The sequence below is a fragment of the Neopsephotus bourkii genome, unplaced genomic scaffold (genome assembly GCF_033783945.1).
Source record: "Neopsephotus bourkii isolate Nb327-2 ecotype Australia unplaced genomic scaffold, CSIRO-AGI_Nbou_v1 NB_357, whole genome shotgun sequence".
NCBI classification, from domain to species: Eukaryota; Metazoa; Chordata; class Aves; order Psittaciformes; family Psittacidae; genus Neopsephotus; species Neopsephotus bourkii.
The window spans coordinates 1943032-1968811 of NW_026900863.1; the positions used below are offsets into that span (position 1 = coordinate 1943032).

The following is a 25780-nucleotide window of genomic DNA, read 5'->3' on the forward strand; positions in this document are numbered from 1 at the left end:
CTGCTTCTGGACCACAGCTTGGGATGGATCCAATACCCCAGATCGCTGTGATTGATCTACAGTTACATGGCACTTTATCAGCCAGAAGGAAGGGTGGATGGATGGCTGCTCCATCACAAGCGGGCTCCCCCGGCTGCCCACAGAGCAGGCTCCACAACCCTCATAGCATTAAGCATCAGCCTGTGATTCCACTGACGAGGAAACGCTTCCCGAGGACTGCAGTCAGTTGTGGAGTTACTGGAGTCCTGACACCGGCAAATAAGGAGATCAATTTTCCAAACTTCTGGTGCGCAGTGATGAGAGCAAGTCAGGGGAAACGAAGACAAACTGCAGCTGCCGGCCCTGTCACTGACACCGCACCCTGTGGTGCCCCTACCCGCGCAGCCACCCGTGGGGGTAACTATGTGGCGGCACTGGCCAGGCACCGCGGGGCCCTCCCGTCCGGCCCGGCCCCGTCCCGTCCCCTCCCTGGGTCCCCCCTGCGGGCTCCGCGGCCGGGGCTGCCGGGCACTGACAGAGCACCGGCTCCGCGCCCGCGGCCCCCTCACGGGAGCCAGGGCCCGTCCGCGAGCGGCAGTGGCGCGCTCCGATTGGCTGGCGGGGCCGTGGGGTGACGCACGGGCGGGGCCGCCGCGTTGCACGCCGGGAGCTGTAGGCGGTGCGGGGGGCGCGGCGAGCCCGGACTGCGGCTCCCGGCGCGCTTCGCGCGGCCCCGTGACGGGTGAGCGGGTGTATGCGCTGCTGCGGCGCGGAGCGGGCGCGCGGGAGTCGCCGTGGCCCCATTGTGTGGCGCGGCCGCGGCTGCCCGGAGCCCGCCGCCATCTTGTGCCGTAGCAGTGAGCGCGCGTCCGGGCCTCCGCCGGGGGCCCGAGCCGCCCTCCGCGCCCAGGCCCTGAACCGGGCCGAGCTCCCCGGCTGCAGCCGTGCCCTGAGGCGGCGGGAAGGGCTCCTGGCAGGGCGCGGCGACCCCGGGGCTGATGCCCGGCACGTCGCAGCCAGGCCAGGCGTGAGGGCCGCCGCCGCTCCGCGCCGCCTCCCGGCCCTTTTCTCCTCCCCGGCCCGGTAGCCGATGCCGCCGCTGGACGAGCGCTTGCCCAGGCCGCGGGCGTAGCGGTGGGGGCTGCCCACGCCGCTCTTGAGGGGGCGGGCACCCGCCGCCCCTCGGCCGCGGATCAGGAGAGCGAGGCCCGGCCCCGAGGAGCGGCCGCCGCTTCCCGCCCCATCAGGCGAGGGGCAGGACACCCACCCCCGAGCCCCTCCCGCCCCATCCGGCCGGCGAACCGTGCCGCCGCCGCACCGCCATGAAGATCAAGGACGCCAAGAAGCCGTGTAAGGCCGCGGGCTGTGGCGGTGCGGGGGGCGGTGTGTGTTTGTTTGTGTGTTTGTTTGTGTGTGTGTGTATGTGTATGTGTATGTGTGCAACCGGGCGCGGGGTCGGCTGGCAGCTAGCTCCCGGCCGTGGGCTCGGAAGCTGTCGCCGAGGCGCTTCCCGCTCCGATGGGTCCCTTTCTGGTGGGGCCTCGCGATTGTTCGGCGCTGTTCAGCGCTGGCGTGGAGGAACGGAAAGTCACACAACCTGTTCCTGGGATGGCTGCTGCCTTTGATAGAGAGGGCACTTAGCGCACTGAGCACCTGCACTGGCGGCTGGAGCTGCCGCAGGTTGTTCTAAGGGCTAGTGAAAACCAAATATGAATAATTGTGAATAACCGGGTACGAGTTTTTCAGTAAAATACCCTGAATTCGCCGTTTAACAAGCACAGCTGTAACCCCATTTCTTACTGTTTATGATTTTGGAGTACCGTATTTGTTTTGGCGGGCACACACGTGGGTCAGACTCAGATGAATGCAAACAGAATGTCTAATACTAGTACGGTTCTGTGGGGAGTTGGATTGAGTAAAGTTAGCCTACGTAACAAACTGTTTTCCCAGTGTAACAGATACACAGCAGTGCAAGTCAACACAGCTGTCAAGCTTACTCAAGTGTAACTAGCAGAAAGGGATGCTCCACTGAGTTAGGCCGTCTTTATTTTGTCATCATACTTACAGACTTATTTTCAGGGTGAGTTACCATATGGAAAAGATAGCTAGTCCTGAAAGCTGGGCCTGCTGTTACTCTCAGTCATCCGATATGCCTGACTCATGAAGAGCATATTGAAAGTGTAGATTTTAAATACATTGTTGAGCAGCACAAGAAGATCCCCAAGTGTGTCTAACATAGGAAGTACTAGTGTAGCTCTAGAACTAGCTATAAATATTTGTTTTGGTGTGTTAAAGAAACCCTAAATGTGCAGCTTCTAGCACACAATTAGCCATCGCCTCTTATTAGTGCAGGTGTTTGGGAATTCCCGAGTTGACTGTAATCATGTTTATGAAGAGGACAGTTCAGACAGTGTTTGTGTCTCTGGTATAACACTTAACGAATTATATCAAGACTCTGAAGTAGTCAAGTTGCTATAGGACATTATAGTGTTTGGTAATTCAGAATGGTAAGAGTATGGCAGTTTCTACTGCACAACCTGCTCAAGTTCAGGAGGGTCTTTGCTGGGCCTTAGAGGCTGTTTTCTGCAGTGGTGGATTGAAATAGCAGTGCCAAATGCTATCAAGAAGTTTCATCTGCTTAAATATGCTAAATTTGTAGTTGTACTTTTCCAGTTCTTGAACTTGGACTTTGCTATTGGCTTAATCATGGGAATCAGAAACAACTTGAACTGTGTAAGCAGTGAGGGGAAGGATACGGTGTCAAACTGTGTTGTTTATTCCGTCTTGACTCTTCCAATGTATTTTGAAGCCAGTGGTTTTTTTTGAAGGTAAGAGCACTTAGTACCTTAGACAAGAAACCTTAAACCCATTCTGCAGATCGCTGCTCCTGGTTAGGTACACTGAAGTGGGGAGCAGCTCAATGTTTTAAGAGGAACAGATCCACAAGAGCACTAAAAAGTCTGTGGATGTTCAGGGGCTTTGGTGCCTGAATACTGCTGTCGATTTGGTTTATGTGCTGTAGTTGATCTAAAAGCTGAGTTGGGCCTCAATACCACTTCTAGACTGTCTAGATACAAATTATTTAGTTTAAGACAGTTGTAGGTACTTTCCAGTGTAATTGCTGAGTGGATATGCATTTCTTATGTGAAGCCAGTATTTAATTCTCCATGCTGGAGTCACATTTGATGCAGGAGAAGAAGGGTTAATCATTATTTAACAGGCAGTCTTTAGTCTGTTGTAAGAGCCTGCAAAGTGGAGTTTAGGTAGGCTTTAGCCTACCTGTACTTGTATCTGTGATGTGATTTCTCATGAAAGAAAGCATGATTGCACTGACAAAGTTTTTTGTCTGTCATGAGAGAGGTGAGAGTAAAATGGAGACACCTCCAAGTTCAGAACTTCTGCTGTGGATACACTGCCCAGAGGTGATTGTGTGCTCCTGCTTTCCAGTCTTCACCTGGCTGATGCTGTGCCTACTTCGGTTTTGTAAAACCTGTGAGAAATGCAGCTGAATTTACGGCACAGGGCTGCTGAGGTTTCTTGTCTGAAAGAGGCTGCTTAAATTCCCTTTGCAGGTGTACTCGGTAGTTAGTGTAGCAGTGAAAGCTGTACAGGTTGTGGAGTGTCCATCTCTAGAGGATCCTTGAAAAACTTCAGAGGTCTTCAGGTATAGGCAGGGCAAAGCTGTAGCTGACCTCATCTCATGTTAACAGTTTTCCTGCTGGTGTGACGAGATGACCTCCAGGATGGATGAGATGACCTCCAGAGGACCCTTCCAGCCAGCAGTTGTGTGATAGTTCTTCTGAGGAAATGGGGAAGAATGGCTGGCAATTTTAAGAGAAACTTCCAAAGGTTACTTGGGGGTGGAGATGATAAATGTGAGAGCAGAGTGCCTTGCAGAGCTGCTGCTGCGTGGGATCTGTCTAAAGGGAAGAATAGAGCCACTTACTCAGAGAGCTCTTGGTGCTGGTGGGGCAGGCAAGGCACTGCTAGGAGGAGAGTGCCAGCGTGCTGTGCTCCTCAGGTGAGCCCTGCCGCTTGGCTCTGGAATGGACTGCTGAGCGACAGCAGGCACTTCTCATGTTTACTATGCAGTGTATGTTACTCTTAGTCTGATTCTTCTAATTGTTTATCAGAAATAATTTGAGAACTAATGCAGGCCTTTCCCCTGTGGCAAATGGAGATACTTACATGTATGCAAGTGTGTAAGTAGAGATTTGCAAAATGCTGTAGCAGTATAGAGAAAAGGTGAAAACCTAAAGTTTATTTTCTTTAATGTGGTTCTACAGACATATATAGTTTTTGTGGGCACACTGATCTCATGCAGTAAAATTGGTGAAAAATATATTCAGGTTGCTGTGGAATAGCTTTTAAATTGATATTCCTGTTCACAGGACTTGCTGCTTAGTCTTGTGGTATCCTACCATTTTCTTATTAGTCCTTGAAAGCTGAGTATTAGCTCACAGCAGATGTTCCAGGCTGTCATTTCACTGCAATTGAAAAATGTATTTCTAATAACGAGTTAATCCTGGCAGGCACAGTGTTTGAATGTGTAAGTGTTAGAATAGGCCTCTGCATGCTGTATCTCACTAGAATCAAAACACCTCTCCCCAAAGAGCCTCCCGCTGAATGTCAACAAAATTACCAGAATGAGCAAGGAGGGAGAAGCTGGTTTGTCTTGTGCTAGCTTTCCATGGCATCCACTTGTAGATGTGATAAATCTAATGAAGAGCAGTTAGAGTAATTGCCAATTAACACCTGACCTCCTGCTGACAGATGTGGCCCTTCTGTGGAGTGATGAGAGGTGGCTGAGTGGGAAAGTGGGGAGTTTACAGAGCTTGATGGAGAAGTCCTCCTATGGGAGGACTGGGAGCATGTAATAGTGCATGTCAGGTAGAATTAGCACCCAATTTAAATGTATCCAGCCCAAATCTATTTTGATCAGGACTTGGGATACTTGAACCAAAAGCTTACTACAAGACTAGTTAAGTAGACCCTCTCCAGTGAGCGGAGGGCTAAGGACACTTGATGTGCACCTTTGCTCTTTTGAGGCTCACAGGCACACATCCATGTAACATGGGCACAGCAAAGGCAATTTGCTGTCTGGCCACAGGGTGAACCCCACTTGATGAAGCAGTTCAACACCCCTTGATGTGTTTTAACGTGGACCATTGCACATGGTAGCTGCCTTAGACTGTTCACTGATTTAGATGCTAGAGTTTATCATTAAGTTTTACCCTGCTGTATGCAGATGTTTCAGGGAATTAGTGGAAGCGTAATGATATGTGCATGTACATAGAGAAGAACTCATCTGGAGAAATGGCAAGGTACACGTAGTTTGTGTTTATAAACACTGTGTAAGTTATACTGTGTTCAGTATAACTTTTTTGTAGTTAACTTGTTTGATTTGTCAGTAATCGGATAAGAATGGGATCAAGGTTAATTTTGCTGTCAAAGGCTACATACCGAGATGAATTAGAAGATAAGTTTTGTACATCAGAACTGATAATAATACATACTTTCATACAGTGATGCTGTGCTGGCAGAAGTGAAGTTTTATTGTCATTTTATTATTATTTTCCTTTCTTGTATTTTAAGCCAATATAGAATCATGAACTGCAGCATGCTTTGACAGTTGTTCCCAAGCTGTGTTTGTACTTCAAGTGCAACAGTCTTGAGTCTTAATAATACGTAAGTTTTCTCACAAAGATGACACAGAGCCTGGTAGCCAATTCTCTGGTGTTACTGACAGTTCTGAGATAATGCTTTCATGTTGCAAAGCTCCTACTTGAATTAGGAATCAGTTACTCTTCTTCAAAGGTTAGCTCTTGATAATCTAATGCAGAGTTGACCCAGACTGTTATCTTACAGTGAAAAGGAGGTATTTTAAAGGTGTTTGTGTTTCAAATATGTGGTTACATTCATAGGAAAGTGTACACTAGAAACTGTTTCTCAGTCTTTAAAAGCTAAATACAGATTGTGTTAAATGGAAGAATCTTATCGCATGCTTAAAAAGAGAAGTAGTTAAGTCTGAGTGTGTACTTCAGGCAGCCTTGGATCCAGATGGGTGTGCAAAGTCAAAATACTTGTATTTGGTCTGGGTGGAGAACTTCAAAGGCCCTCTGCTCTACTGAAGCAGAACCCATAGGAAAGAAAACCCCTTCAACCTTTGTGCTTGTATTGTCACAAGAAAGACTTTTCACTGTAATTATTTCCTTTTGGCATATAAAGACCTTGTATGATAAGATAAAAGTGGCCTTAAGGTTGCTGCCAGAAACCATGTATGCTAAGAACTTGAGAAATGCAAACACAAGAGAAGAAGTCCTCTCTGTGTAGCTCTAACGAGTAATTTTAACAACAACCAAGAGACATAAGCATGGGATTTCTTCCTAGGCAGAACTGCTACGACCACAGCACAATGTGACAGTACTCTTCCCTGCAGAAAGCACTTTTCCATGTGCAGAAAGTAGTTCTAGGGAATCCTCCTAAACATCCTTATTGTTTTAGCTCTGAGCAGATTGCCTCTCAAAGCCGTCTTGGGGGCATGTACAGAACAATACGTTGCTTTATAGCAAAGATTCCTGGTTAGACTTTGTCTACATAGGGACCACAGTGGCTGGTGGCAGAGCTGGGGAGTGATGGAAAAGCTGGATTTGGAATTAAGGAGTTTGGGTATTTTGATACTTGTTTTGCTTTCCTGTTGGAGACAGGTTGATGTGTGTGAGGTATCACATTAAACCATATGGATTTCAAATCCCCAGTTTATATTCTACTTTACATAACCTGTCTCTTCTCAGTTATGTATCCTTAAAGAGCCCAGTGTGACTTCCTAAAAGCAGAAAGCATGTTTTTTGCAGCAGTTTTATGTGGTCTATCCAAGGCAATTGGGTTTGTTGAGTAAAAATCTCAATTTGTGCTTATCTTCTTTCAAATTGCAGCTGACCTCTGCAGAGAGAGGAGCTGAGCTTTGGAAAGACAGGGCACTGCATTTGTTGTGTGAAGAGCAGTTAAATTCTCAGCAAGGAATACTTCTGAGCTGTGCATCACCTGTTGTAGTGTGTTATTCCTAGGAATAACAGCAGTTATAAAGAGGAAGAGCTGAGAAAAGTCTTTTAATGATGAAATTCCTGTGGAGCTCTGGGAAAGGCTCAGTTTAATGCAAGTGCATTGATTCTCCTTATGAACTGAAGCTGTGGAATGATGGTTAGCGTTGCACAAGTCCTCAGACCTGGTATCTGCAGAGCTATAAGCTTGGGACAAAGGTTGTGCAGTTGATTTTGGTCTCATACCGGCATGTTTCTTTAACTGGACTGCCAAAAGCATCAAGCTGAAGTATGGGGATGGTTTTTTCCAAAAGGTTGTGCTGCTGTCATTCTGCTGAGTCTCTCACTCAGAGAAGCATGACCCACAGATACAAGTGTAAAATACTTTTAGTAGAATCATGTAGGTATTCTCAGCCCAAGGTACACTCCATGCTATTTTTGTCTTCTTCCAAGGCAGCTTTCAAAGACAAGATTGCCTCAGAATTAATTTTTTCATGGATTTGAGAGGCTGTACCAGCTACAGATGCTGCAGGTATCGTGTAAGAGTGAAAACTCTTGTGCTTTGAACATACCGTAAAGAGTAGCAACACCACCTGAAGCACACACCCCCTGTCAGAGCACCTCACACTGGAACATGTCACCCAAGGCTCTGTCCAACCTGGCCTTGAACATTGCGAGGGAGCATTTACCACTTATCTGGGCAACCTGTGCCAGTGCCTCACCACCCTTACAGTAAAGAACTTCTTCCTTATCTCTTAACCTGAACTTCCTTTGTTTTAGTTTGAACCCATCACCCCATGTCCTAGTGCTGCAGTCCCTGATGAAGAGTCTCTCTTCAGCATCCCTATAGCCCCCCTTCAGACACTGGAAGCTGCTCTGAGGTTTCCAACACAGCTTCTCTTTTCGAGGCTGAACAGCCCCAACTTTCTCAGCCTGTCATTGTATGGGAGGTGCTCCAGCCCCTGATCATCCTCGTGGCTTCTTCTGGACTTGCTCCAACCGCTGTACGTCTGTCTTATGTTGAGGACACCAGAAGTGCACAGAGTATGCCAGATGGGGTCTCACCAGAACAGAGTAGAACTGGATGATCTTAAGGTCCTTTCCAACCCTAAACATCTATGATTCTATAAGCAGTGTGCTCATATATGTGTTGTAAAGTGATGCACCAGTTCCTTGGATGTATGGCATGACTTAAAGTTAGGTGTGTCGTCTTCAGGCCAGGCTGCTGGAGGGGAGGATTCGTAGGAGACTCAGGTGTGCTCTCAGTATATTTTCTGAGTAGTCCTCTGTCCTCAATCTGTCAGTGGCCTTATTTTAACCCTGCAAATGAAATCACTTTCAGTAGCTGGAAAAGGAACTGATGTTTTCACATGGGTTCCTGTGTTCTCCATTCCCCCTTGAATCCAGATGGGGTGGATCCTGAGCCAAGATCCACCCAAATGCTGCAGCAGTAGGAGGAGAGTTCACAAGGTTTCCATGTTGTGTCCACATACAATTCTAGCTCTCTAGAATCAGTGTATTTCTAGTATTTAAAGGTAGGTGGAGCATGGATGCATCTTGTATCCCTGTAGTACCAAAACTGCAGCCACTGTTCAAGTGATTATGGACTTATCTCAGTGTATGTGTATCCCCTTCTTTGTCTGGAAAACAAAGTGGCTTTATTTTTTTCTGGCTGTACCTGTATACAAATCAGTCAGGAGTGGCTTATGTACACAGGAATCCTTACAGAATATCTTCCTCTGGGTTGCCTGTATAAGGAGTAAGTCGGTAGTCTCTGTGCCCAGGTGCTTGTCAGAACTCCTCTACCTTGCAAATGAAAGTTGAGCAATGTACTTACCAGCCAAGTCTTGACAGATTTTCAATAGAAAAATGGGAAACTTCTTGGGGTTTGGCACAGAGGTGAAAACTGACCTATTTCTTCAGTTTCAAAATCCTTAAACTGCTGTTAAGATCATTCAGTTATCACAGCAAACTGGTACTGTACAGATCCATTTTCAGCATAAAATATGTTCTCATTTGAGTTACGGAATAAAATTCCTTACGTTCGACTGTTCTTGTTTTTTACTTTCAATACAAGAGTCATAAACCTGAAGGTTTTCATAGATGTGACTAATGCTACATTTGCAAACCCCTTTGGATTATTTAACATGGAATGCGGTGGGTCATCTGAAGCAGGCATGATTTGCACCATGTCTTCCTTAAGCTCATCGCTTCAACTTTGAGCTGCTTTTTCCTTCCTCCTTGTTGTGGAAGACTAGATTCTAGTTACTCAGTATGCCCACTGAGCAGGAAGAATCCCAAGTATTTTAGATAATTCTTGCCTTGCTGTGTCCTAGTTAGATTCTGGTTGAATCCTACAGACACTTTCTGTTCTGCTGGATGAATCAGCTTCTCTTCTTCCGTTTTGGTCTTGTGACATTGCTTATGACAAGGGGCTGAAACTTAGTGAGATGGCTTTATAAATTACCGGTTAGTTGTAGTCAGACAGTGAGATGACAGATGTTCTGATGGGCAGAGTCCTGGTGCAGAGGAGTCAATTTGCCGCTGTTAATTCATGTGTGACTTTATGCTTAGTCTAATGCTTAGATCTCAGCTTTATAGACAGATACCAGCTTTATAGAACTTTCTTGTTCCCTACCTGGTGCTAGATTTTTACTCACAAAATTTATCCTTGTATTTCAATTTAGTTTCTCAAGATGAGTAAGGTTACTGACTCAGTCTTTCTTGTTAACACCTAACAACATTCCCTGGACATCCATTCCTTAAGGTTGAGGCAACTTCTAAGTTTCTGTTTAACTTTTGCACTCCTGCTGTAAATGAACACAGCCAGCCTTGACTCAACATGTTAAAGCATTTTGGTAGGCCATTCTTCTCAAGGATAGGTCCCACTGGTAATATAAATCCAACACAGTTACAACTTTTTCATGATGCCTATGTTAATATCTTTTTGATTTTGTTCCTGAGCTTCATGCTTCTATAGTATATGAATTGCATATGAAAAAAATAAATTGGAACTCTGCACGGCATAAAACCCAACCAACGAAACCACCCAGCAAGCTATAGTAGCAATTAGGAAATAAAAACACAAGCTTCCCAGGTGGATGTTCAGGATCTTATTTAAACTCACAAATTCAGTTTTGAACACTGTTTTTGGGAGCTGACAGTGGGGAAACTCTCAGATGAAAATGGTGTCCGAGTCTCTGTTTCACCATACACGGTAAGAACATTTATTGATACAGGCGTATTCAAATCATGGTCCTAGATGATGTAAACCATATAATCCCTGTTAGGAATTGCATTTATCCCCCCAGAATGACAAAGTACTTATGGCTTTGTGTTGGTTTGTAGTACAGGAATTCCGCCTTCCTATCCAAGCCACAAACCCTAGATTCAGTAATCCTGGTTTTTCTATGTGCTACCAGCTGTGCATAACCTGCTTTCTCTCCAGTATGCATTGCAGGTCTTTGTGCTAAACTGTGTCAAAGCTTATTTGAGAAGTGAAGGTTATTGTAATCTTTTATTCTGTTTGTATGAAAGATATGGGGTACTTGGAGGAGCTTTTAGTTGGGCTTTCTGAGCACATGTGACAGCATTTCAGTCTTGCTCATTTTTTCATTTTTACCTGCAGCCATGGGGAATATCAGTCATGTAGTGGAAATAGAACTAATTCTCTGTTCCTGTGGACGTTTATTGTTAATCTCTTCTCTGTTGAAAAGTGTAGCATTGGTTTAGTCTTAAGTTAGGTGCTTTTGCTCTTTAACAGAGCTAATCGACCTATTCTTGTAATCTTCACAGCTTTCCCATGGTTTGGCATGGACATTGGGGGAACTTTGGTGAAACTTGCATATTTTGAACCTATTGATATCACTGCAGAGGAGGAGCAGGAGGAAGTTGAAAGCTTGAAGAGCATCCGCAAATACCTGACTTCCAACGTAGCCTATGGATCCACTGGCATTCGAGATGTCCACCTTGAGCTGAAAGACTTGACGATTTTTGCTCGAAGAGGAAATTTGCACTTTATTCGATTCCCAACTCAAGATTTGCCTACTTTTATCCAAATGGGAAGAAATAAGAACTTTTCCACACTACACACGGTGCTGTGTGCCACCGGTGGTGGCGCTTACAAGTTTGAGGAAGACTTTCGCACAGTAGGTAGCCTGTCTTTCCTTTTCCTGAAGCTGCTGCTGAAAGCACTGCTGGGCATGGTTAAAGTAAGCAGTATCCTGAAAAACTGGATTGCTCAAATATAATTAATTACTCATTTGTTTTCCAGTCTGAAGTATGATAATCTAGAAATATGCTTTCTGACCATAATAAACACATAGATCTAATGCTAATAGCCTATTAGAAACTTCATGAATGCAGTGAAATGCAGGACCCTCTGGAAGTTAACTGGGAAGTTAATGGGCTTAGACTGGTGAGGCACTTGGCTCACTGTGGATTTCCTTTCCTAAGCAGTCTTTGCTGATAGGTGTTCCATGTTTGTGGGTGGGATTATCTTCATTAATTTAGTCCAGTGCAGTGTTTAGAGGTCTGTGACAAAATGCCTGTCTCAAAGACAGTCTTTTTTCAGCTGCAGAGTGGTTTGGGGTTTTCCTGAGGTGATTTGACTTCTCTTGATGATCATAACTGATCATTTGGTTAGATGCAGTTTCTAGGCAAAGATAGTTGTTACTAAGACTCTTACCACAGTATCCAGTGAGACCAAGCTCTGGTTTTAAAGTGGCTGCAGAACTCTTGTGCTTTCCGAGACAAGACAAATCAGTAGCACAAAATGTTTGGTTTAAAAAAAAATCTGCTATTTCTGTTCCTGTGCCAGTCTTGCATTGAGCTGGTACAACTGTTTGTGGGTAGGGTCACAATTTGTACAGAACTAATTCATTATAAATCCCCACAGAAATATTTGATGTTCAGTTCCCTGATCTGCTCAGCAGTGAGGCTTCCAAGTCGTGTCGTGGCAAGAGAGGCTGAAGGGCCCTGGGGGATGAGGTGCGGACTGACAGTGCTATGGCCTGGTATTGATGTCAGTCAGCAGTGTGCAGTCCAGTCTGATTGTGCAACTTCCTAATGTAGCTGTGGGCTGCTCTCTAAATGTGAGCTCACCTGATTCACAGAGAGACTGGGTGTTTCTCCTTAGATTAGCTGCCTAATTGCACTCTTAACAGTTGGAACTTTGTGCTGCGGTAAGGGAGAAAGTGTGAGCACTCTCTGAAAGCTCAGAGTTCAGCTGGTTTAAGTATTACGTGAAATTACAGCCTTACTGGAGCCCACAGCACCTGTTAAATTGTCTGTGCTTTAGGAGAGATCAGCAGCCTAAATATTGCATGCAAAACTGAGGAGGAACCACAGTGAGCCTGAAGTTCCATAGAATTTCTGCCCTGTGGTTTTCTTACCATCCTTGGAGTCTTAGTGAAGGTGCAAGAATATTTAATATGATGCCATTGAGAGTTTTATCTGCTGACATCTTAGAAATGACTGTTTGACATCTGAGGAAACCTTGAAAAGATGTGCAGATCTGTGAGTTTCATCATAAGATGACACTTGATGGGGCTTCTCGGGTGTTTGGTGACTTATTTTTATTTAGATTGATGAAAAATGTGAATTTTTCAATGGATTAATGTCTGAGTATCTCAGAAGTTATCTCTGGACTTACCAAAGCAGATATTTATTCTGCTTGTCTGTTCTTGATTGGAGTCTCAAATCTAGATTTATAGTCAGAGTCATTTGCTAACTGATGTATTCAGAATTCACCTCTGAATTTTTTGTTAGCTTTATAGTGGGATTGAAACTCCTGAGCAGCTTCTTAAAATTAGGCAGTACAAGTACACTCACAAATCTGTAGCATGTTTAAGCAATGTTAGAACATGTTGACACTGTCTCTTTTCTCTTTTTACCACAGATTGGAAACCTCCAGCTGCACAAACTGGATGAGCTTGACTGCCTTGTAAAAGGCTTATTGTATATAGACTCTGTCAGCTTCAATGGGCAGGCAGAGTGCTATTATTTTGAAAATGCCTCAGATCCTGAGAGATGCCAAAAGATGCCTTTTAACCTGGATGATCCATACCCATTGCTGGTTGTTAACATTGGTTCAGGAGTCAGTATTTTATCAGTCCATTCCAAAGACAACTATAAAAGAGTAACTGGAACAAGGTAATTTAATGACCTAAGTTGGAGTTGTTACTCTACAGAACAACCAGCCTTCTGTTTTCAAAGTGGTTTCTGTCCCTGGCTCCCCGCACCTATCCCTTCTCTGACTCCGTAGCATGGAAAAGTATTTTATCTAAGTTTACAGCTGCATTCACTGAAGTCAGAAGCCCATTCCCATAGTTCTGTTATTGAAGAGATTTGGCAAGTATCTTATCAGATGATGAGTGTTGGACATGCTCTGTAGTGAGAGCTTTACAGGTTTTGCCCCAGGTTTTGAGAGTGTACCCAGTGAACCTGTCTACACGTTTTACAGCTAATGGTCAAGGATCAGTCAGTGTCAAGATGTTGGTATTTAGGGAGTTTATCTCAGATGAAGTCTTCCAGCATACAGATTGAGAGTTTGACTATTTGTTAGCTCTTATTGTATAGTTAGCCTCTTGTAACTAACTTACATGAATGTTAAATTGATTGAGAGCTGTTAGCGTGGTGAACCTTAAGCAAGAAAGCAGAAAGCTTGGTATGTAAGTTGGAGGGCTTTACCTGTTGTGTTAGCTGGGTGGAAATAGTATTTCCTCTTTGATATGAGGAAGCAACTGTTGTTTTTCTTCTCAGTCTAGGTGGAGGCACCTTTCTTGGTCTGTGCAGTTTGTTGACAGGCTGTGAAAGTTTTGAAGAAGCTCTGGAAATGGCCTCCAAAGGAGACAGCACACACGCTGACAAACTTGTTCGAGATATTTATGGAGGAGACTATGAAAGATTTGGCTTGCCAGGGTGGGCTGTAGCATCCAGGTAAGCAAGAGGCTTTTTTGTTGCTTCTTTTGCTGGTCTATGGAAGGCTTCAAAACCAAGACTTTAACTGTTAATACAAAGAAAATTGCTTTCAGCAAACCTCTCTTGTAGTTAAGCTAAATGTAGTTATCCTAAATGTATGTATCCTCAGTTTTCCAGAAGATTTAAAGCCACATGCAACCTGCTAGCTAGGTACTGAATAAAGTGTATGAAGAGTGGTATGTCATATACAGCTTCACATGAGTGAGAACATAATATAGCTTCATGTGAGAGAGAGCGTGAGGTGATCACAGGAGTGGCAAGAACAAAGTGCAGAGGTGCCATGGTTTAGCAGGGAGCTAAACATGCGTAGTCCCTTGCTCACCCCACCATCAACAGCAGGATAGGGAGAGAGTTGGGAGGAACATGGGTTGGGGTTTATAGGACAGAAACAAAAGGGAAAATAATAGTAATGGTAATGATGAAAGAATTAGAACATACAAAACAAGCGATGCACAATGCACTTGCTGACTACTCAAGATTTGTTTCCATGGGGGAAGGTTATTGGTGATGTTACAGGTTCTCTACCCTTAAGAAATGTAAGAAGAATAAACTTTGGGAGTGAAACTAATATATGCATAAGAGGGTTCATTAAATCTTTGCTCTTATTCAGTAATAAGAGGTCTTAATTCACAGTAACTTAATTCTCCCTCTCCAGCCAGCTGAGTCCAGGCCTCTTGAGAGAGGATATGATAAGAGGTCTTAATATGTGCAGACTTCACACTTTTAGTCAGTACATCTTAACTTGCTCTGTATATAGGTACTTGCTATTCTTGTTTAATTTTAAAGACTCTTAAGATCTTTAATGACTTCTTGAGTTTTAGAATAGTCTGAATTCCATTTCTCTGAAGTGACTTAGGTATGGCACAGAATCCTTAGGGGTAGAATGCCAGGCATAGCTATGGATTCTTCTCTTGTCATTATTACTATTTGTAAGAAATGATCTACCGAGTGTAGTAATGAAAATGCCCTTCTCATCCAGAACTCTTCATTTATACAACCGAAATTGCAGTCAGCTGTTTTATTTTCTCTTTGAGGTTTGTTTTTCTGTCAATAGATAAAGGATAGATACTGTGAATGAGGAAGCAAGCATGAGGAGTTGGAGGTTTCACCAGTCAGACTTAGACATTGGCTTAATTTACAGGAATTAGATTTTCAGAGTAGTCTTGCTTAAGAATAAGACTGCCTTTGCTGTAGATGGCTCTTCGTGGAAGTGAAACAATCTAAACAAGCATATTTTGTCAGGTGTCATTATTGGAATAAGATTAACTGTTTCCTGTGAGGGAATAAACACCCATGTTGTAGTGTCATTTGTCAGATTGCTGTATTTAATACAGGCTTAAAAAAGGAGCTACTTACGAACAAACATGAGGCTTAAGTTCTGTTATAGCATAAAAATTATACTCTGAACAAAGGCACATGAATCACTTTGTGCTTAATAGAAATTTTTCCTGTTCCAGTTTCGGGAATATGATCTACAAAGAGAAGAGAGAGTCTGTCAGCAAAGAAGATCTTGCAAGAGCCATACTAGTCACCATCACCAATAACATTGGGTCTATTGCCCGGATGTGTGCAGTGAATGAGGTAAACTCTGACCAAGAAAATGATCTGTCTATAGGTCTATTATTTGGTTTCAGATTAAGTTCCTTCTAAAATAATGTGGTAACAAAGAACAAGGAATTGGTTCAGAATATTTTGACTGTCTTTGGAGAAGTGGAACAAGGATATCTAGGGTAAGCTGGTAACGAGGCCTTCAGATGAGCTTTGCTGGGGAATGGAGCCCACAGCCTGCAGATAAATGAGGGAGCAGGGGAGCACAGGGTATTGTGATGAAAGGCCTTGAGGTCTCCTTGCAAAAGCAGGATGATTATGGACTCAGTTTACGTCTTTGTACACTGACACGTGCAGCATGGGATATAAGAGGACCTCTAAGTCCTGATTCTTATGAGGGACTATCAGAACTTCCACTGGAAGGTAATATGGCAGATCACAAGCAAGCCATACTTCTAGGTGTGCTGGGGATGATTTTCTGACAGTGCTAGGCACACTGACCAGGCAGGCATGGTGCTGGTGCTGCTGTTTGTGAGTGAGGAACTGGTCAAGGGTTTCAGTTACAGCCTTAAAATAGTAAGAGTTTAAAGTCTTGGGAAAAGTAAAGAAGACAAAGCGGAATGTAGACTCTAGATGGACTTGAGTAGAACAGGATGCTAATTCTGGGGGGATTTTGGAAGCAAGATTTTGTGGGAGGTTTTCCTAATGTCATAAAGAGCCCAGAATAGCCCATTGATCTTCCAGGATAGCATCCTCATGGCAAGAAGCGGTATACAGACTGGCTAGGGAGTAGCACTGCAGAAGAGAGGAGTGTGCTGGCAGTTGAACTGGACATGAATCAGCATGGTGAAGACTGACTTTGTACTGAGATGCAAGGACATAGCCAGCAGGTCAGAGGAGGTGATACTTTGGGCATGACCTCTTTATTTAGGAATGCTCCTCTTTCTTTAGGAATAGAAGATATAGGTGTCTGAGCACCAGGGGTTTCCTCATTTGTTATCAAGAAACTGGATAAAGTGAGGTTTAGTAACAGCTTTCTTAGAGGAGACTGAGGGTAGCTGTACCTAGAGCTTTGCTTAAAACCTATGGACGTGATATCTCAGAAATACCAGCTTGTCACCTGCAGTGACCCTCCTGTTGCTTAGGAGCAGACAAACGAGTATCTTTTTATGGCTATACCATTGCAAGTTCTCCCTCAATTCCCTTCTCTGTCTTTCTCTCATGTTGGTCTTGGAATAGAAAGTTAATTTTGTGGTTATTAAGTTAATTTTGTGTTTATTAAGTTAATTTTGGCTTTTTGGTTTATGGCAAGCTTGATAACAATAGTTAAAATGAGAATGAAGTTGAAAGTACATACTAATAATCTGAGTCTGAGGCAAATGTAAGCAATGTGTATTTAAGAGTGGGGGTAAAGGAGTACAAATCAGAACTCAAAAACTGCACAAAGCAGCTTATTTCAAGGTTTTTGGTCTAATTCCAGCTATGTCACGTAACTGCAGGGATACATAAACTTGTGGCTTGAACTGATGTATAAAGGTAAAAAGCAATGAATTATTTCAGGTTCCTCCTGTAGAGCAGAATTATGTTTGGGTTCCTTAACAGTGTGTTTACAAGTGCATGTTAGTCATTTGACTGCAGGCTGAGTTGTCCTGCTAGTTTTGTAGCTTGGATATGAGCATTCATTTAACATTACTAACTGCTTATTTAAGCACAAATACAATTAAATATTTTGGTTCTTGCTCTCATAGCATACAATTAAATGTTTTGGTTCTTGCTCTCATGGCATTCAACCACTGTTTAATGTTGCTTCCACTTAATGTTGGATTTCTTCCAGTCAATGGGGAAAATTAAAAGGTTTTCACTTTTTTACATTTCACTTGATTGCAATTCACAGCTCACTTCTAGTGTTTAAGTCTTTGTCTAATGTTATGCTGAGGTAGATTGAGGTCTGAAGATGAAAGAAACATCTGTTATGTCTTACTGTCTTCGGCTTCTTTACAGTGCTGCCTTGTTGCATAAGGATCAAGCAGCATTGTACAGGGCTATGAAGGCATTGAGTCTCCTCTACTAAATACAAGTGCTTTTCATTTAATTTTACTTTTAGCTAGGCTGTTTCTTTGGCTTGATTACTGCACATGCTCACGTAATTTGAAACACAAATGCTACTTCTCTGTAAACTAGGTCCTTCAATTCTTGAGGGTTCCATGGTTCTTCCTTTTCCAAGTAATGGTGTCTTGTAAAGTTTGGAACTTTAACTGTGGGTTGTTTGGGTTTTTTATTTCCTTGCTGGAGACAGCCTGTTCTTTTGTAGCTTAGTTTTTCAAAGCTGTGTTAAACAGTGAAAAGACTTAATCCTTTGCTGTTATTCTTCTCTTTTTAGAAAATCAACAGAGTTGTGTTTGTTGGCAATTTCTTACGTGTGAATACTTTGTCAATGAAGCTTCTTGCATATGCACTGGATTACTGGTCAAAAGGCCAGCTGAAGGCCTTGTTCCTAGAACATGAGGTACGCTTTGGTTCATATATCTCTATGTATTGTGTCACCCAAAACACATGTCTTGAGTAGCTCTCATGACTGTGATGTCCTGACACACCAAGTTCTCAGTAAACACTGAAAGTCAGAGGAGGTTGGTCACACTGCGCTGGCTCTGTGGGGACAGCGTGCTCTGCTAGAGAAGTACTTAAGTTGCTTTGTAATATCTTGGTTCACACTATATATCTTTGAAGAAGGACAAAAAAATGCTGAGGTCTGTGTCAAGGTTCAACAGTCTTTATTTGGTTTTGGGTGGAAACAATAGTAAATATTTTCACACTGGAGAGATACCTAAAACATGGGCCCTTGAAATACTTCCATTGTTCTAAACTGAGCTTGAGCAACATCCCAGAAGTCAAGACTGCTTTTAACAGGGACTGCTTTCATACCATCACTGATACACCTTGAAGTTGTTGTGATTTTAGGTTCTGAGACTAACCTGCTTTTTGGGCACGTTAGTCTAGATCTAATATCCGTATATAATGTGTCTAGATCAGTATGTAATGCTGAGAGACTTGGCCTGTTTTGGTGAAAATACAGGCAACCAGTATTAGAGGTGCAACAGTTGGGAGACTTGTAGCTTCTTTGCAGTGGGGTGGCAGGTTTTGTCCTCAGTGTGATGGTTTGCAGATATAATAGCAGTACATCTATTCCCCTTCAGTGGATTCTCACAACTGTTTTCCTTTCCTGCTTACTCTGAGGCTAACAGTAATCTGTCTTGGTGCTAGTGGCTGCAGTAATAGCAGAATAGTGCCTTGGTAGTTCTGCCCCTTCAGATTTGTCTTGGATAAATTTTAAATTCCTGCATTTGGTCAAGTGTAGATTCCAGACACCTAGGTATTTCATAGTTACGGGGACGGGAAACATCCTGCTTCCCAAGAGGGGGAAAGTAATTCCACAGGAGAACACAGTTCTTTATATGCAGGTTAAGCATACAGCCCAAAAATAGCGCTGCAGTGTGGATGTAATACTTTACAAAAGAAGTGCAGTGAAAGAAACATTTGACTTGTACCGTAGGAATAGGGTTTCTCCTGGGTATTGAAGATCCTTTGGCAACCAAAATAGGCACCTTCTCTAGGAAAACTAAACCAAAGTTGGTTTCTGTGCTTTAGGAGTCACTCATACATGTCTTAGAAGTTCTGCAGTGTATGGGGAGGCTTGGGGTAAAATCTTCTGAAGTTAAGCTAGAAAGGAAGGGTAAAATGTTCCACAAGGTCTACAAAACTGTTATGAAAGATTAGCCGTTAAATGTGTGTGGTGGCTTCCTGTAGCATCAGTCCATTGGCTGCTCTGTTGTCACTGAAATGTAGTTAGTGCAGAATTTACTTTAACCTGAAACCTTCTTCTGTTTGTTTTGAACAGGGCTACTTTGGAGCTGTGGGTGCTCTTCTTGGGCTGCCAAATTTCAGTTGAGATACCAGATGTCACTACACTGAACTATTTTCCACCTGAATGACACATTTACGGCAATGGGAACTAAATCTGGGGAGGGGGGAATTAAATAGCAGATTTGCTGTAACTGCTTTTACGAAGTGATTAGCTACTGAATATTGCTATTATGAGGAAGGGGTTTCACTCTGTTGGGCATTGAAAAGTGAATTGTTTGAGGATATTGTTTATGTTCTTTGGTACATGTAGCCAGTATTGAACTTTTAATATGCAATACATCCTCTGAAAACAAGCTTCCAGAAGAAGGAATGCCAAACCTTAAAGTGCTCAGCATGAAAATGTTGCAAGTTTACTCCTGAGGCTTTAGGCCCAACAGTTCTGTATATATTTCCATTAGTTATACTATATTATGAGCACAATTTTCCATATGTACTTGCAGACAGAAGCCTTTAAAAACAATAAGGTACCATCCACAAGATGAGGAAGACATAGACAACTGCTTCCCCCAGAAAGAATAGTACCTATTTTTATGTGTAATGGGAATAATGGTTTCATTTTAAGTGGGAAGAATGGAAACACAGATATCAACCAAAGCAGCAGATTAAGCAGGTGATGTTTTGAAGGTTTTGTGAAGGTATTCACTTGCCCTCTTCATTTCTTTGAAGATACAGCTGGTGTTTTGGGAAGATGCCCTTTATCTGTGGTGTGATTTAGTCAAGAGTTTAATGATTAGTGATGGCAGGTTTTGGGGTTGGGTTTTGAGTTTTGTTTTGTGGTTTTGGTGGGGTTTTTATGAGGACATGACTTCTAAAATGCCTTCTGGTGGGGTTTTTGGGTGTCTCATCAATTCTGACATCATGCATCATTATTTGTAAAGGTACCACAAAGCCTGAGAGAACTGGAGAAACCCATATAAAATAGACATGTGGGACCTTCTCATCCTGATGCTTTGGCTCATTTCTGTGGAGGTTTGGGATATTTCTGCCCCATCCTACTAATTTGAAAATATTGTTTCTCCTTAATTTTCATCTAACCAGATACTGAAAATGAAAGGGTGTTAGCTTGCTTTTGGAGTTGGAAGTTTGGTTTTGATGGTGGGGAACAACATCAGAGTTTGTATTGCAGCACCAAACGGACCAATATTTAGTGCACTTGCACTATGGAGCCATTCATCAAATTGTGGCCTTGGGATAAAATCTGTTCTCTGGAACTGATCCTTGGGGTTTTCTCTATACTTTTACAGTTGTGATTATTGTGATAAGTTTAGTCCTGGAGCCAGGGCATGAGATCTGACAGTTCTAAGGATATTCTGCAGTCATAAACTACATGACTCTCTGGACTAAAGAGCTCCCCAGTTTTATGGTATCATTTCAATGTTGAATGTTTCCTCTAGGTGCATGAGGAGCAGTCATACTAGAACACATTCTTACCTTGAGCTTTAAGGTATTTTTAAAGCTGATTGCTCCAGTATTCCACAGCATGGCTGTGTTGTATTCACAGACACATCTACTTAGTGTGCTAGAAATCTGTGTGCTGTTTTCAGTCTTCTCTTCCTTTGCTTAAAATTCAAAGCCCCATACTAACATAAGTTTATTATTTTTAGTCCTTTTCTGTGGTGCTTTAAGAGTACAGTAACTTAGAGTAGCCAGCTCATGAAACCCAATGCCAGTTGCAGATGCAGTTCCATTCAGCATTGCTTTTCCTTGTACTCATTCTACCTTTCCATTATGTTTGCTTTTATGTTTCATTTTAGACTTTTAAAAACCAAATCACACTCACAGTTAAACTGGTCTAAAGCTGAATCAAAGCACTTCAGACAAGAAGCTAATACGGTTTTTATAGAAGGTCTATAGCTGCCATATACTGATCCTTTTAAGTTCCGATTGGGCTTGGAAAGTCACCTGTATTTGGTTAGAAAATGCTGTAAAAACTTTATTTCCTGGGTGTTTTGACAGCCACCTGAACATTTTGCAAACCACCTGCATTTTTTTTTTTTTTGCTAAGTGAGATACTTTCAGACACTACAGCTTGATTAGCAACAGTTTCTTCAGCCCATACTTATCACTACTTCTCGTTTTGTGATGCGGAAGGAGCTGCTCTTGAGGCAGTAGTTGAGCTTATTTAACCCGAAGCACATGCAGAAGATGGTAACATAGTGACCATGGTTAATTTAAACCATTTGAAATTGATGTGGCCTAAGATATGTTTTTAAAGTGAATTGTGCAGAGTTAACAGAACAAATTAACGGAGTAATTCTTAAATAGCTGTACCATACAGAAAGTACTGTGACAATAAGAAAGCATGCCCTACCTCTGTTACTTCCCTTGAGCTTCTAAAAAAATTGGCTTGCTTTTACTATTTTCATCAGCACAATGGTTTACTTCATCACAAGAGCAACCAGAGAAGTTGTCAAATCCTACTGTGAAGCCCAGGGTCCTGTATTTAAGCCACATTTTTGGATTTCATTTTCTCCTGATGTAGAACTTGTTATTAGTGTCTCTAAAGATTGACTCTACCAACAGTAGAAATGCTAGGCATCACGGAGAGTTGCAAGACAAGCCTTAAAGTCTTTTTGTCTAAATTATCTTCTAAATAGATTGAAAAGGTTTGTTTCTTTTATACAAATCGCTCAACTGGCTTTTTCCTGATCTGTTTTTACTTTCACCCTTGCTATTTCTTTTCCTCACAGCTAATTGGTTGGAGCAGCTTTAGAGTGAATTGATTGACTGCGATGTGCTGTAGTAGTGACAAGTTGAGGTTTTCTCAGGGCTACTGTTGTCTTTTCAAGTGGAACCACTTCTCTAGAGGAAAGTTATGTGGTATTTCTTCTCAAGTGCAATGTAAGGCTCACTGTGAACGTGTAATTCTTTTCAGCTCCATCAGCCATGTGAGTGCCTTTTCTTTTTCTCATGCAATGCCAATTTTGCTGGTACTGGTACTTTATTAATGAGGTTTCCTAACCAGTGTTGCTTACCAGAAAAATGGCAGGTAGCTGTTGGCCCTGCACGTGATCCCTTCAATCCAGTGTAACTAGAGGTGCCAGGAAAGCAGCATCAGCTTTCTGCTTCCTGTCCCTGGAGCCCTTATCTTGGGGTAATGCTTTAGCATTTTTTGGTCTCCCCACTCCAGCTTGGTCTGTGTAAGTATTACACACAGGTTTATCAGTTTCTCCATAAAACTCCTGCAGGCTTTTAGTGAGGTAAATACAGATTATTTCTGGCCAAAGAAGTTCCATTCTAGATGAAGCTATTCCAAGTTGGTGTGGTTGTTAAACTTAACCACTTGCACCTTTCTAGATCTACTTGGGGTAACTGCAGTTTGAACAACAAGAGAACTTCTTCTGCAGTACATTTTGAATACTTAGCAAGCTGGAATTCAGCATATCTTCAGCATTCCTTATTGAAGCTAGCAGAGGTTTAAGTCTAAACCCTTCTTCATTCTTTTTAATAAAGCCTCAATAGATTTTACAGTTCAGAGAGAATCAGCACGTGATAAACTTTCTTCGTCTCACAGTTTGGTCAAGATTTTCAAGGAATATTCAGATGTGACCTGCCTTTTGAAGACCTTTCCCCTCTCTAGTGTTCTGCAAGCAAGCCCCTGTGGGATTCTGCCAACACCTCCATTCATGGTTTGAGAGTTAGAGCATGGAAAGCGTATGAGACCATACTGTCCCACTTAGTTGCAGCCTGTATATTAAGAACAAAAGTTCTCTTCCAGCTTCTCATCATGGGTTAAATATTTCTTCAGTAGTACTGTGAGATTCTTACTTGTATTTGCGTTGTTGATAGTATATATGCAAGGTGATTATATTGCCTTTAAGGGTTGTAATGCTGACTCTTTGTCTATCCAGTATAGGTCTTCAGGAAATGCCTACTTCTAGAGAAGTTGCAATAACTTCTCATTTCTAAATGTTTCAGAATAACAGTCCAATTTTAACCTTTGGAACTAACAGAAGTGTCTTTTGTCTAGAGCAGATCTTTGCTTCTTAAAGACTAGGTGGTATCTTTGGCACTCAGTTACTAACTTTGGTTAATGCCTGAATTTGCGGTCAGCCTATTTTGAAATGTCACTTTTGCTGTTCACATGCTGGAAACTATTTATAGTCCTGAGGAAACAGGTTAGCAGAGGTGAAGGTCAGTGCAGTTCTGTTGAGCTGGTTGAGGTTGACTTTTTATCCTCAGTCCATTTACACACACATCAAGACTAGCTCTTAGTGTCTTCCTAGCAACAGGACTGCCTACACCCTTTATTTGGATTGTGTAGGCTTAAAACCCATGTCATACATAAAAGTGAACAAAAAATATGTGGGTCAGATGAGAAGTCTTTGACCAAGACCTGTAGGTCACACTGCAGAGCTGGGAACATGCTTGCCACATCCAGTTCCTGATTTGGTTGTATTAACTTTTCCATTTCCTATTAACACACAGTGAGGGGGGCAGACTTAACACTTGTAGATGAAATGGGTGATTAAGTCCTCAGACATGACCATGGGAGATTGAAAATATGCTTTAGCACAGTATAGACGGAGAATTCCCTGCTTGCATTAGGTTTTACTAATATAGTCCAAAACACATCGCCAGTATTGTCATCTGTGGTAAGATTACTAATTCTGGAAGTCTGCAATTAATTTGAGTAGGTTTTACTTCACACATGTAAAGCATATTAAATATTCTTAAAACCCCACTTTCTGAAAACATCTCAAAAGATGCTGTAATGTATTTGTAATTAATGGGCTAATGGAATATGTTTGAGCAATATAGGTTTGCATAACTGAGTGCCAAATCCTGCTTGCTTTAGTTACTTGGGTAGATGATTCTCTTCAGTGGGGACTGTTTTAAAATGATCAGCAGGATTTGGCCTCGAGGTCTTATGCCTGGGGAACACAGTTGTGCTACTTTGCATATTCCTGCTGGTGCTAAATCTTCTGTTGAAAATAAAGATTCTAAATAGAAATTGTAAATAAAATATTTATGGCCTGGTTGGTTTGACAGACTGAAATGTTATCATTTGCAAATACTTTCTTGGCCTTATTTCAAGTTTCCCTTTTATCTTTTTATTTAGACTATATGGACTGTGTTTGTTAGTGTGGCAAATCATTGGGAAGGTTGGCTTCCTGTGCTGCTTTCTGTAACGTTCCCCTTGTGCATTAGGATACAGATGACTTTTCATTGCCAGATTTCAGTGTTACCCTTCATCTTGTTTTGGTTTGGTAGCTGGTTGAACAAGTAGTGTCAAGTAGAACATGATTGGCATTTGTTCCCTGCTAAAACTTCCAAGAAAATCAGTCACTACTGGGGTAGGCTGTTAAAAATGCAAAAATACGCATTAAAGATGATGTTTAAAGCTAGATGTGTTCACTAGTCTTGCCTGTAAAACTGGAATATGGTGTGTCAGATGCTGATCTTTGCTATGAATTGCATTTCACCATTCCTCTAGCACCAATTTAAGAACATTGTAAATAGAAGCTTTGGGAGGAGTTATTTTAGATTCAGACTGTGCATTGCAAAAGAATTTAACTAAAAGCCCAGTGAATTAGAAATTTGAGACATGAAATTGCCACATCTAGAAGATGAAAATTAGTGTGTTGGTGTGATAAGATTTATAGGGCTTTGATAATCCACACTTTTTTACATTCCTGAGTTTTGGCATTAAACAAAGGAGTATTTAATTTTCCATCATATTCAGGCCTTGTCATCACCAGTTGATATCTTCAAATACTTTAGTGAGTTAGCAAAATGAAACAGCTAAGTTTAGAAATTGGAAACCCTGGTAGGATAAAGTTCTCTGAAGAGCCATTTGCTTAAGTTGCCTTATTCTATTACATTGCACTCATGTCTCCACTTCCTTGTTTACTGTTCAGACACTGAAGATGTGATGTACAAATGGTGTGCTACAAATTTGTATTAAAAAATTACTGCTCAATACCATTGTGTCACCTGTTAATACAGCTCTTGTAAATGATCCCTTTCTGCCGTCTCTAATACAGCTCTTGTAAATGGTTTAAATTATTTTTCTTTTCTAGATTCTCATTACTGAATGTACAGATTAGATCCCTTTAATAATGTCACTGAGGAATTTGATTGGGGCCCAAATATGGCCAATGCTGTAATTCATCCCATCAAAACTGTAAATAATTCTTTACTGCTTGTTTGCATGGATGAAGTTTGGATTTCCTTTTCTTTGTGATAACCCAACTCCTCTGTGATGGGCCTACTTTTTACAGTTTATTTTTCTGGATTTATTACCATTTGTTCTGTGTGAATGTTGAAAAGTACTTTTGTCTTTTCCTAATAAATAATTTGAGACTGTT

At 42.2% G+C, this 25780-nt stretch overlaps 1 protein-coding gene across 2 annotated transcripts; it reads left to right on the top strand.

The window, feature by feature from the left end:
- The first annotated feature begins 1076 nt into the window (after window positions 1–1076).
- On the top strand, window positions 1077–25780 carry PANK3 (pantothenate kinase 3). Of its 2 annotated transcripts, XM_061348430.1 has the most exons (7): window positions 1077–1329; window positions 10815–11167; window positions 12919–13172; window positions 13782–13958; window positions 15458–15581; window positions 17929–18054; window positions 19444–25780. In XM_061348430.1, the coding sequence occupies exons 1-7, from the start codon at window positions 1302–1304 to the stop codon at window positions 19492–19494; spliced, it is 1113 nt and encodes a 370-aa protein (XP_061204414.1). In that variant the 5' UTR covers window positions 1077–1301; the 3' UTR covers window positions 19495–25780. The 2 variants fall into 2 exon arrangements, with proteins under 2 accessions (XP_061204414.1, XP_061204415.1); XM_061348431.1 differs by lacking the exon at window positions 1077–1329 and having other exon boundaries at window positions 11032–11171.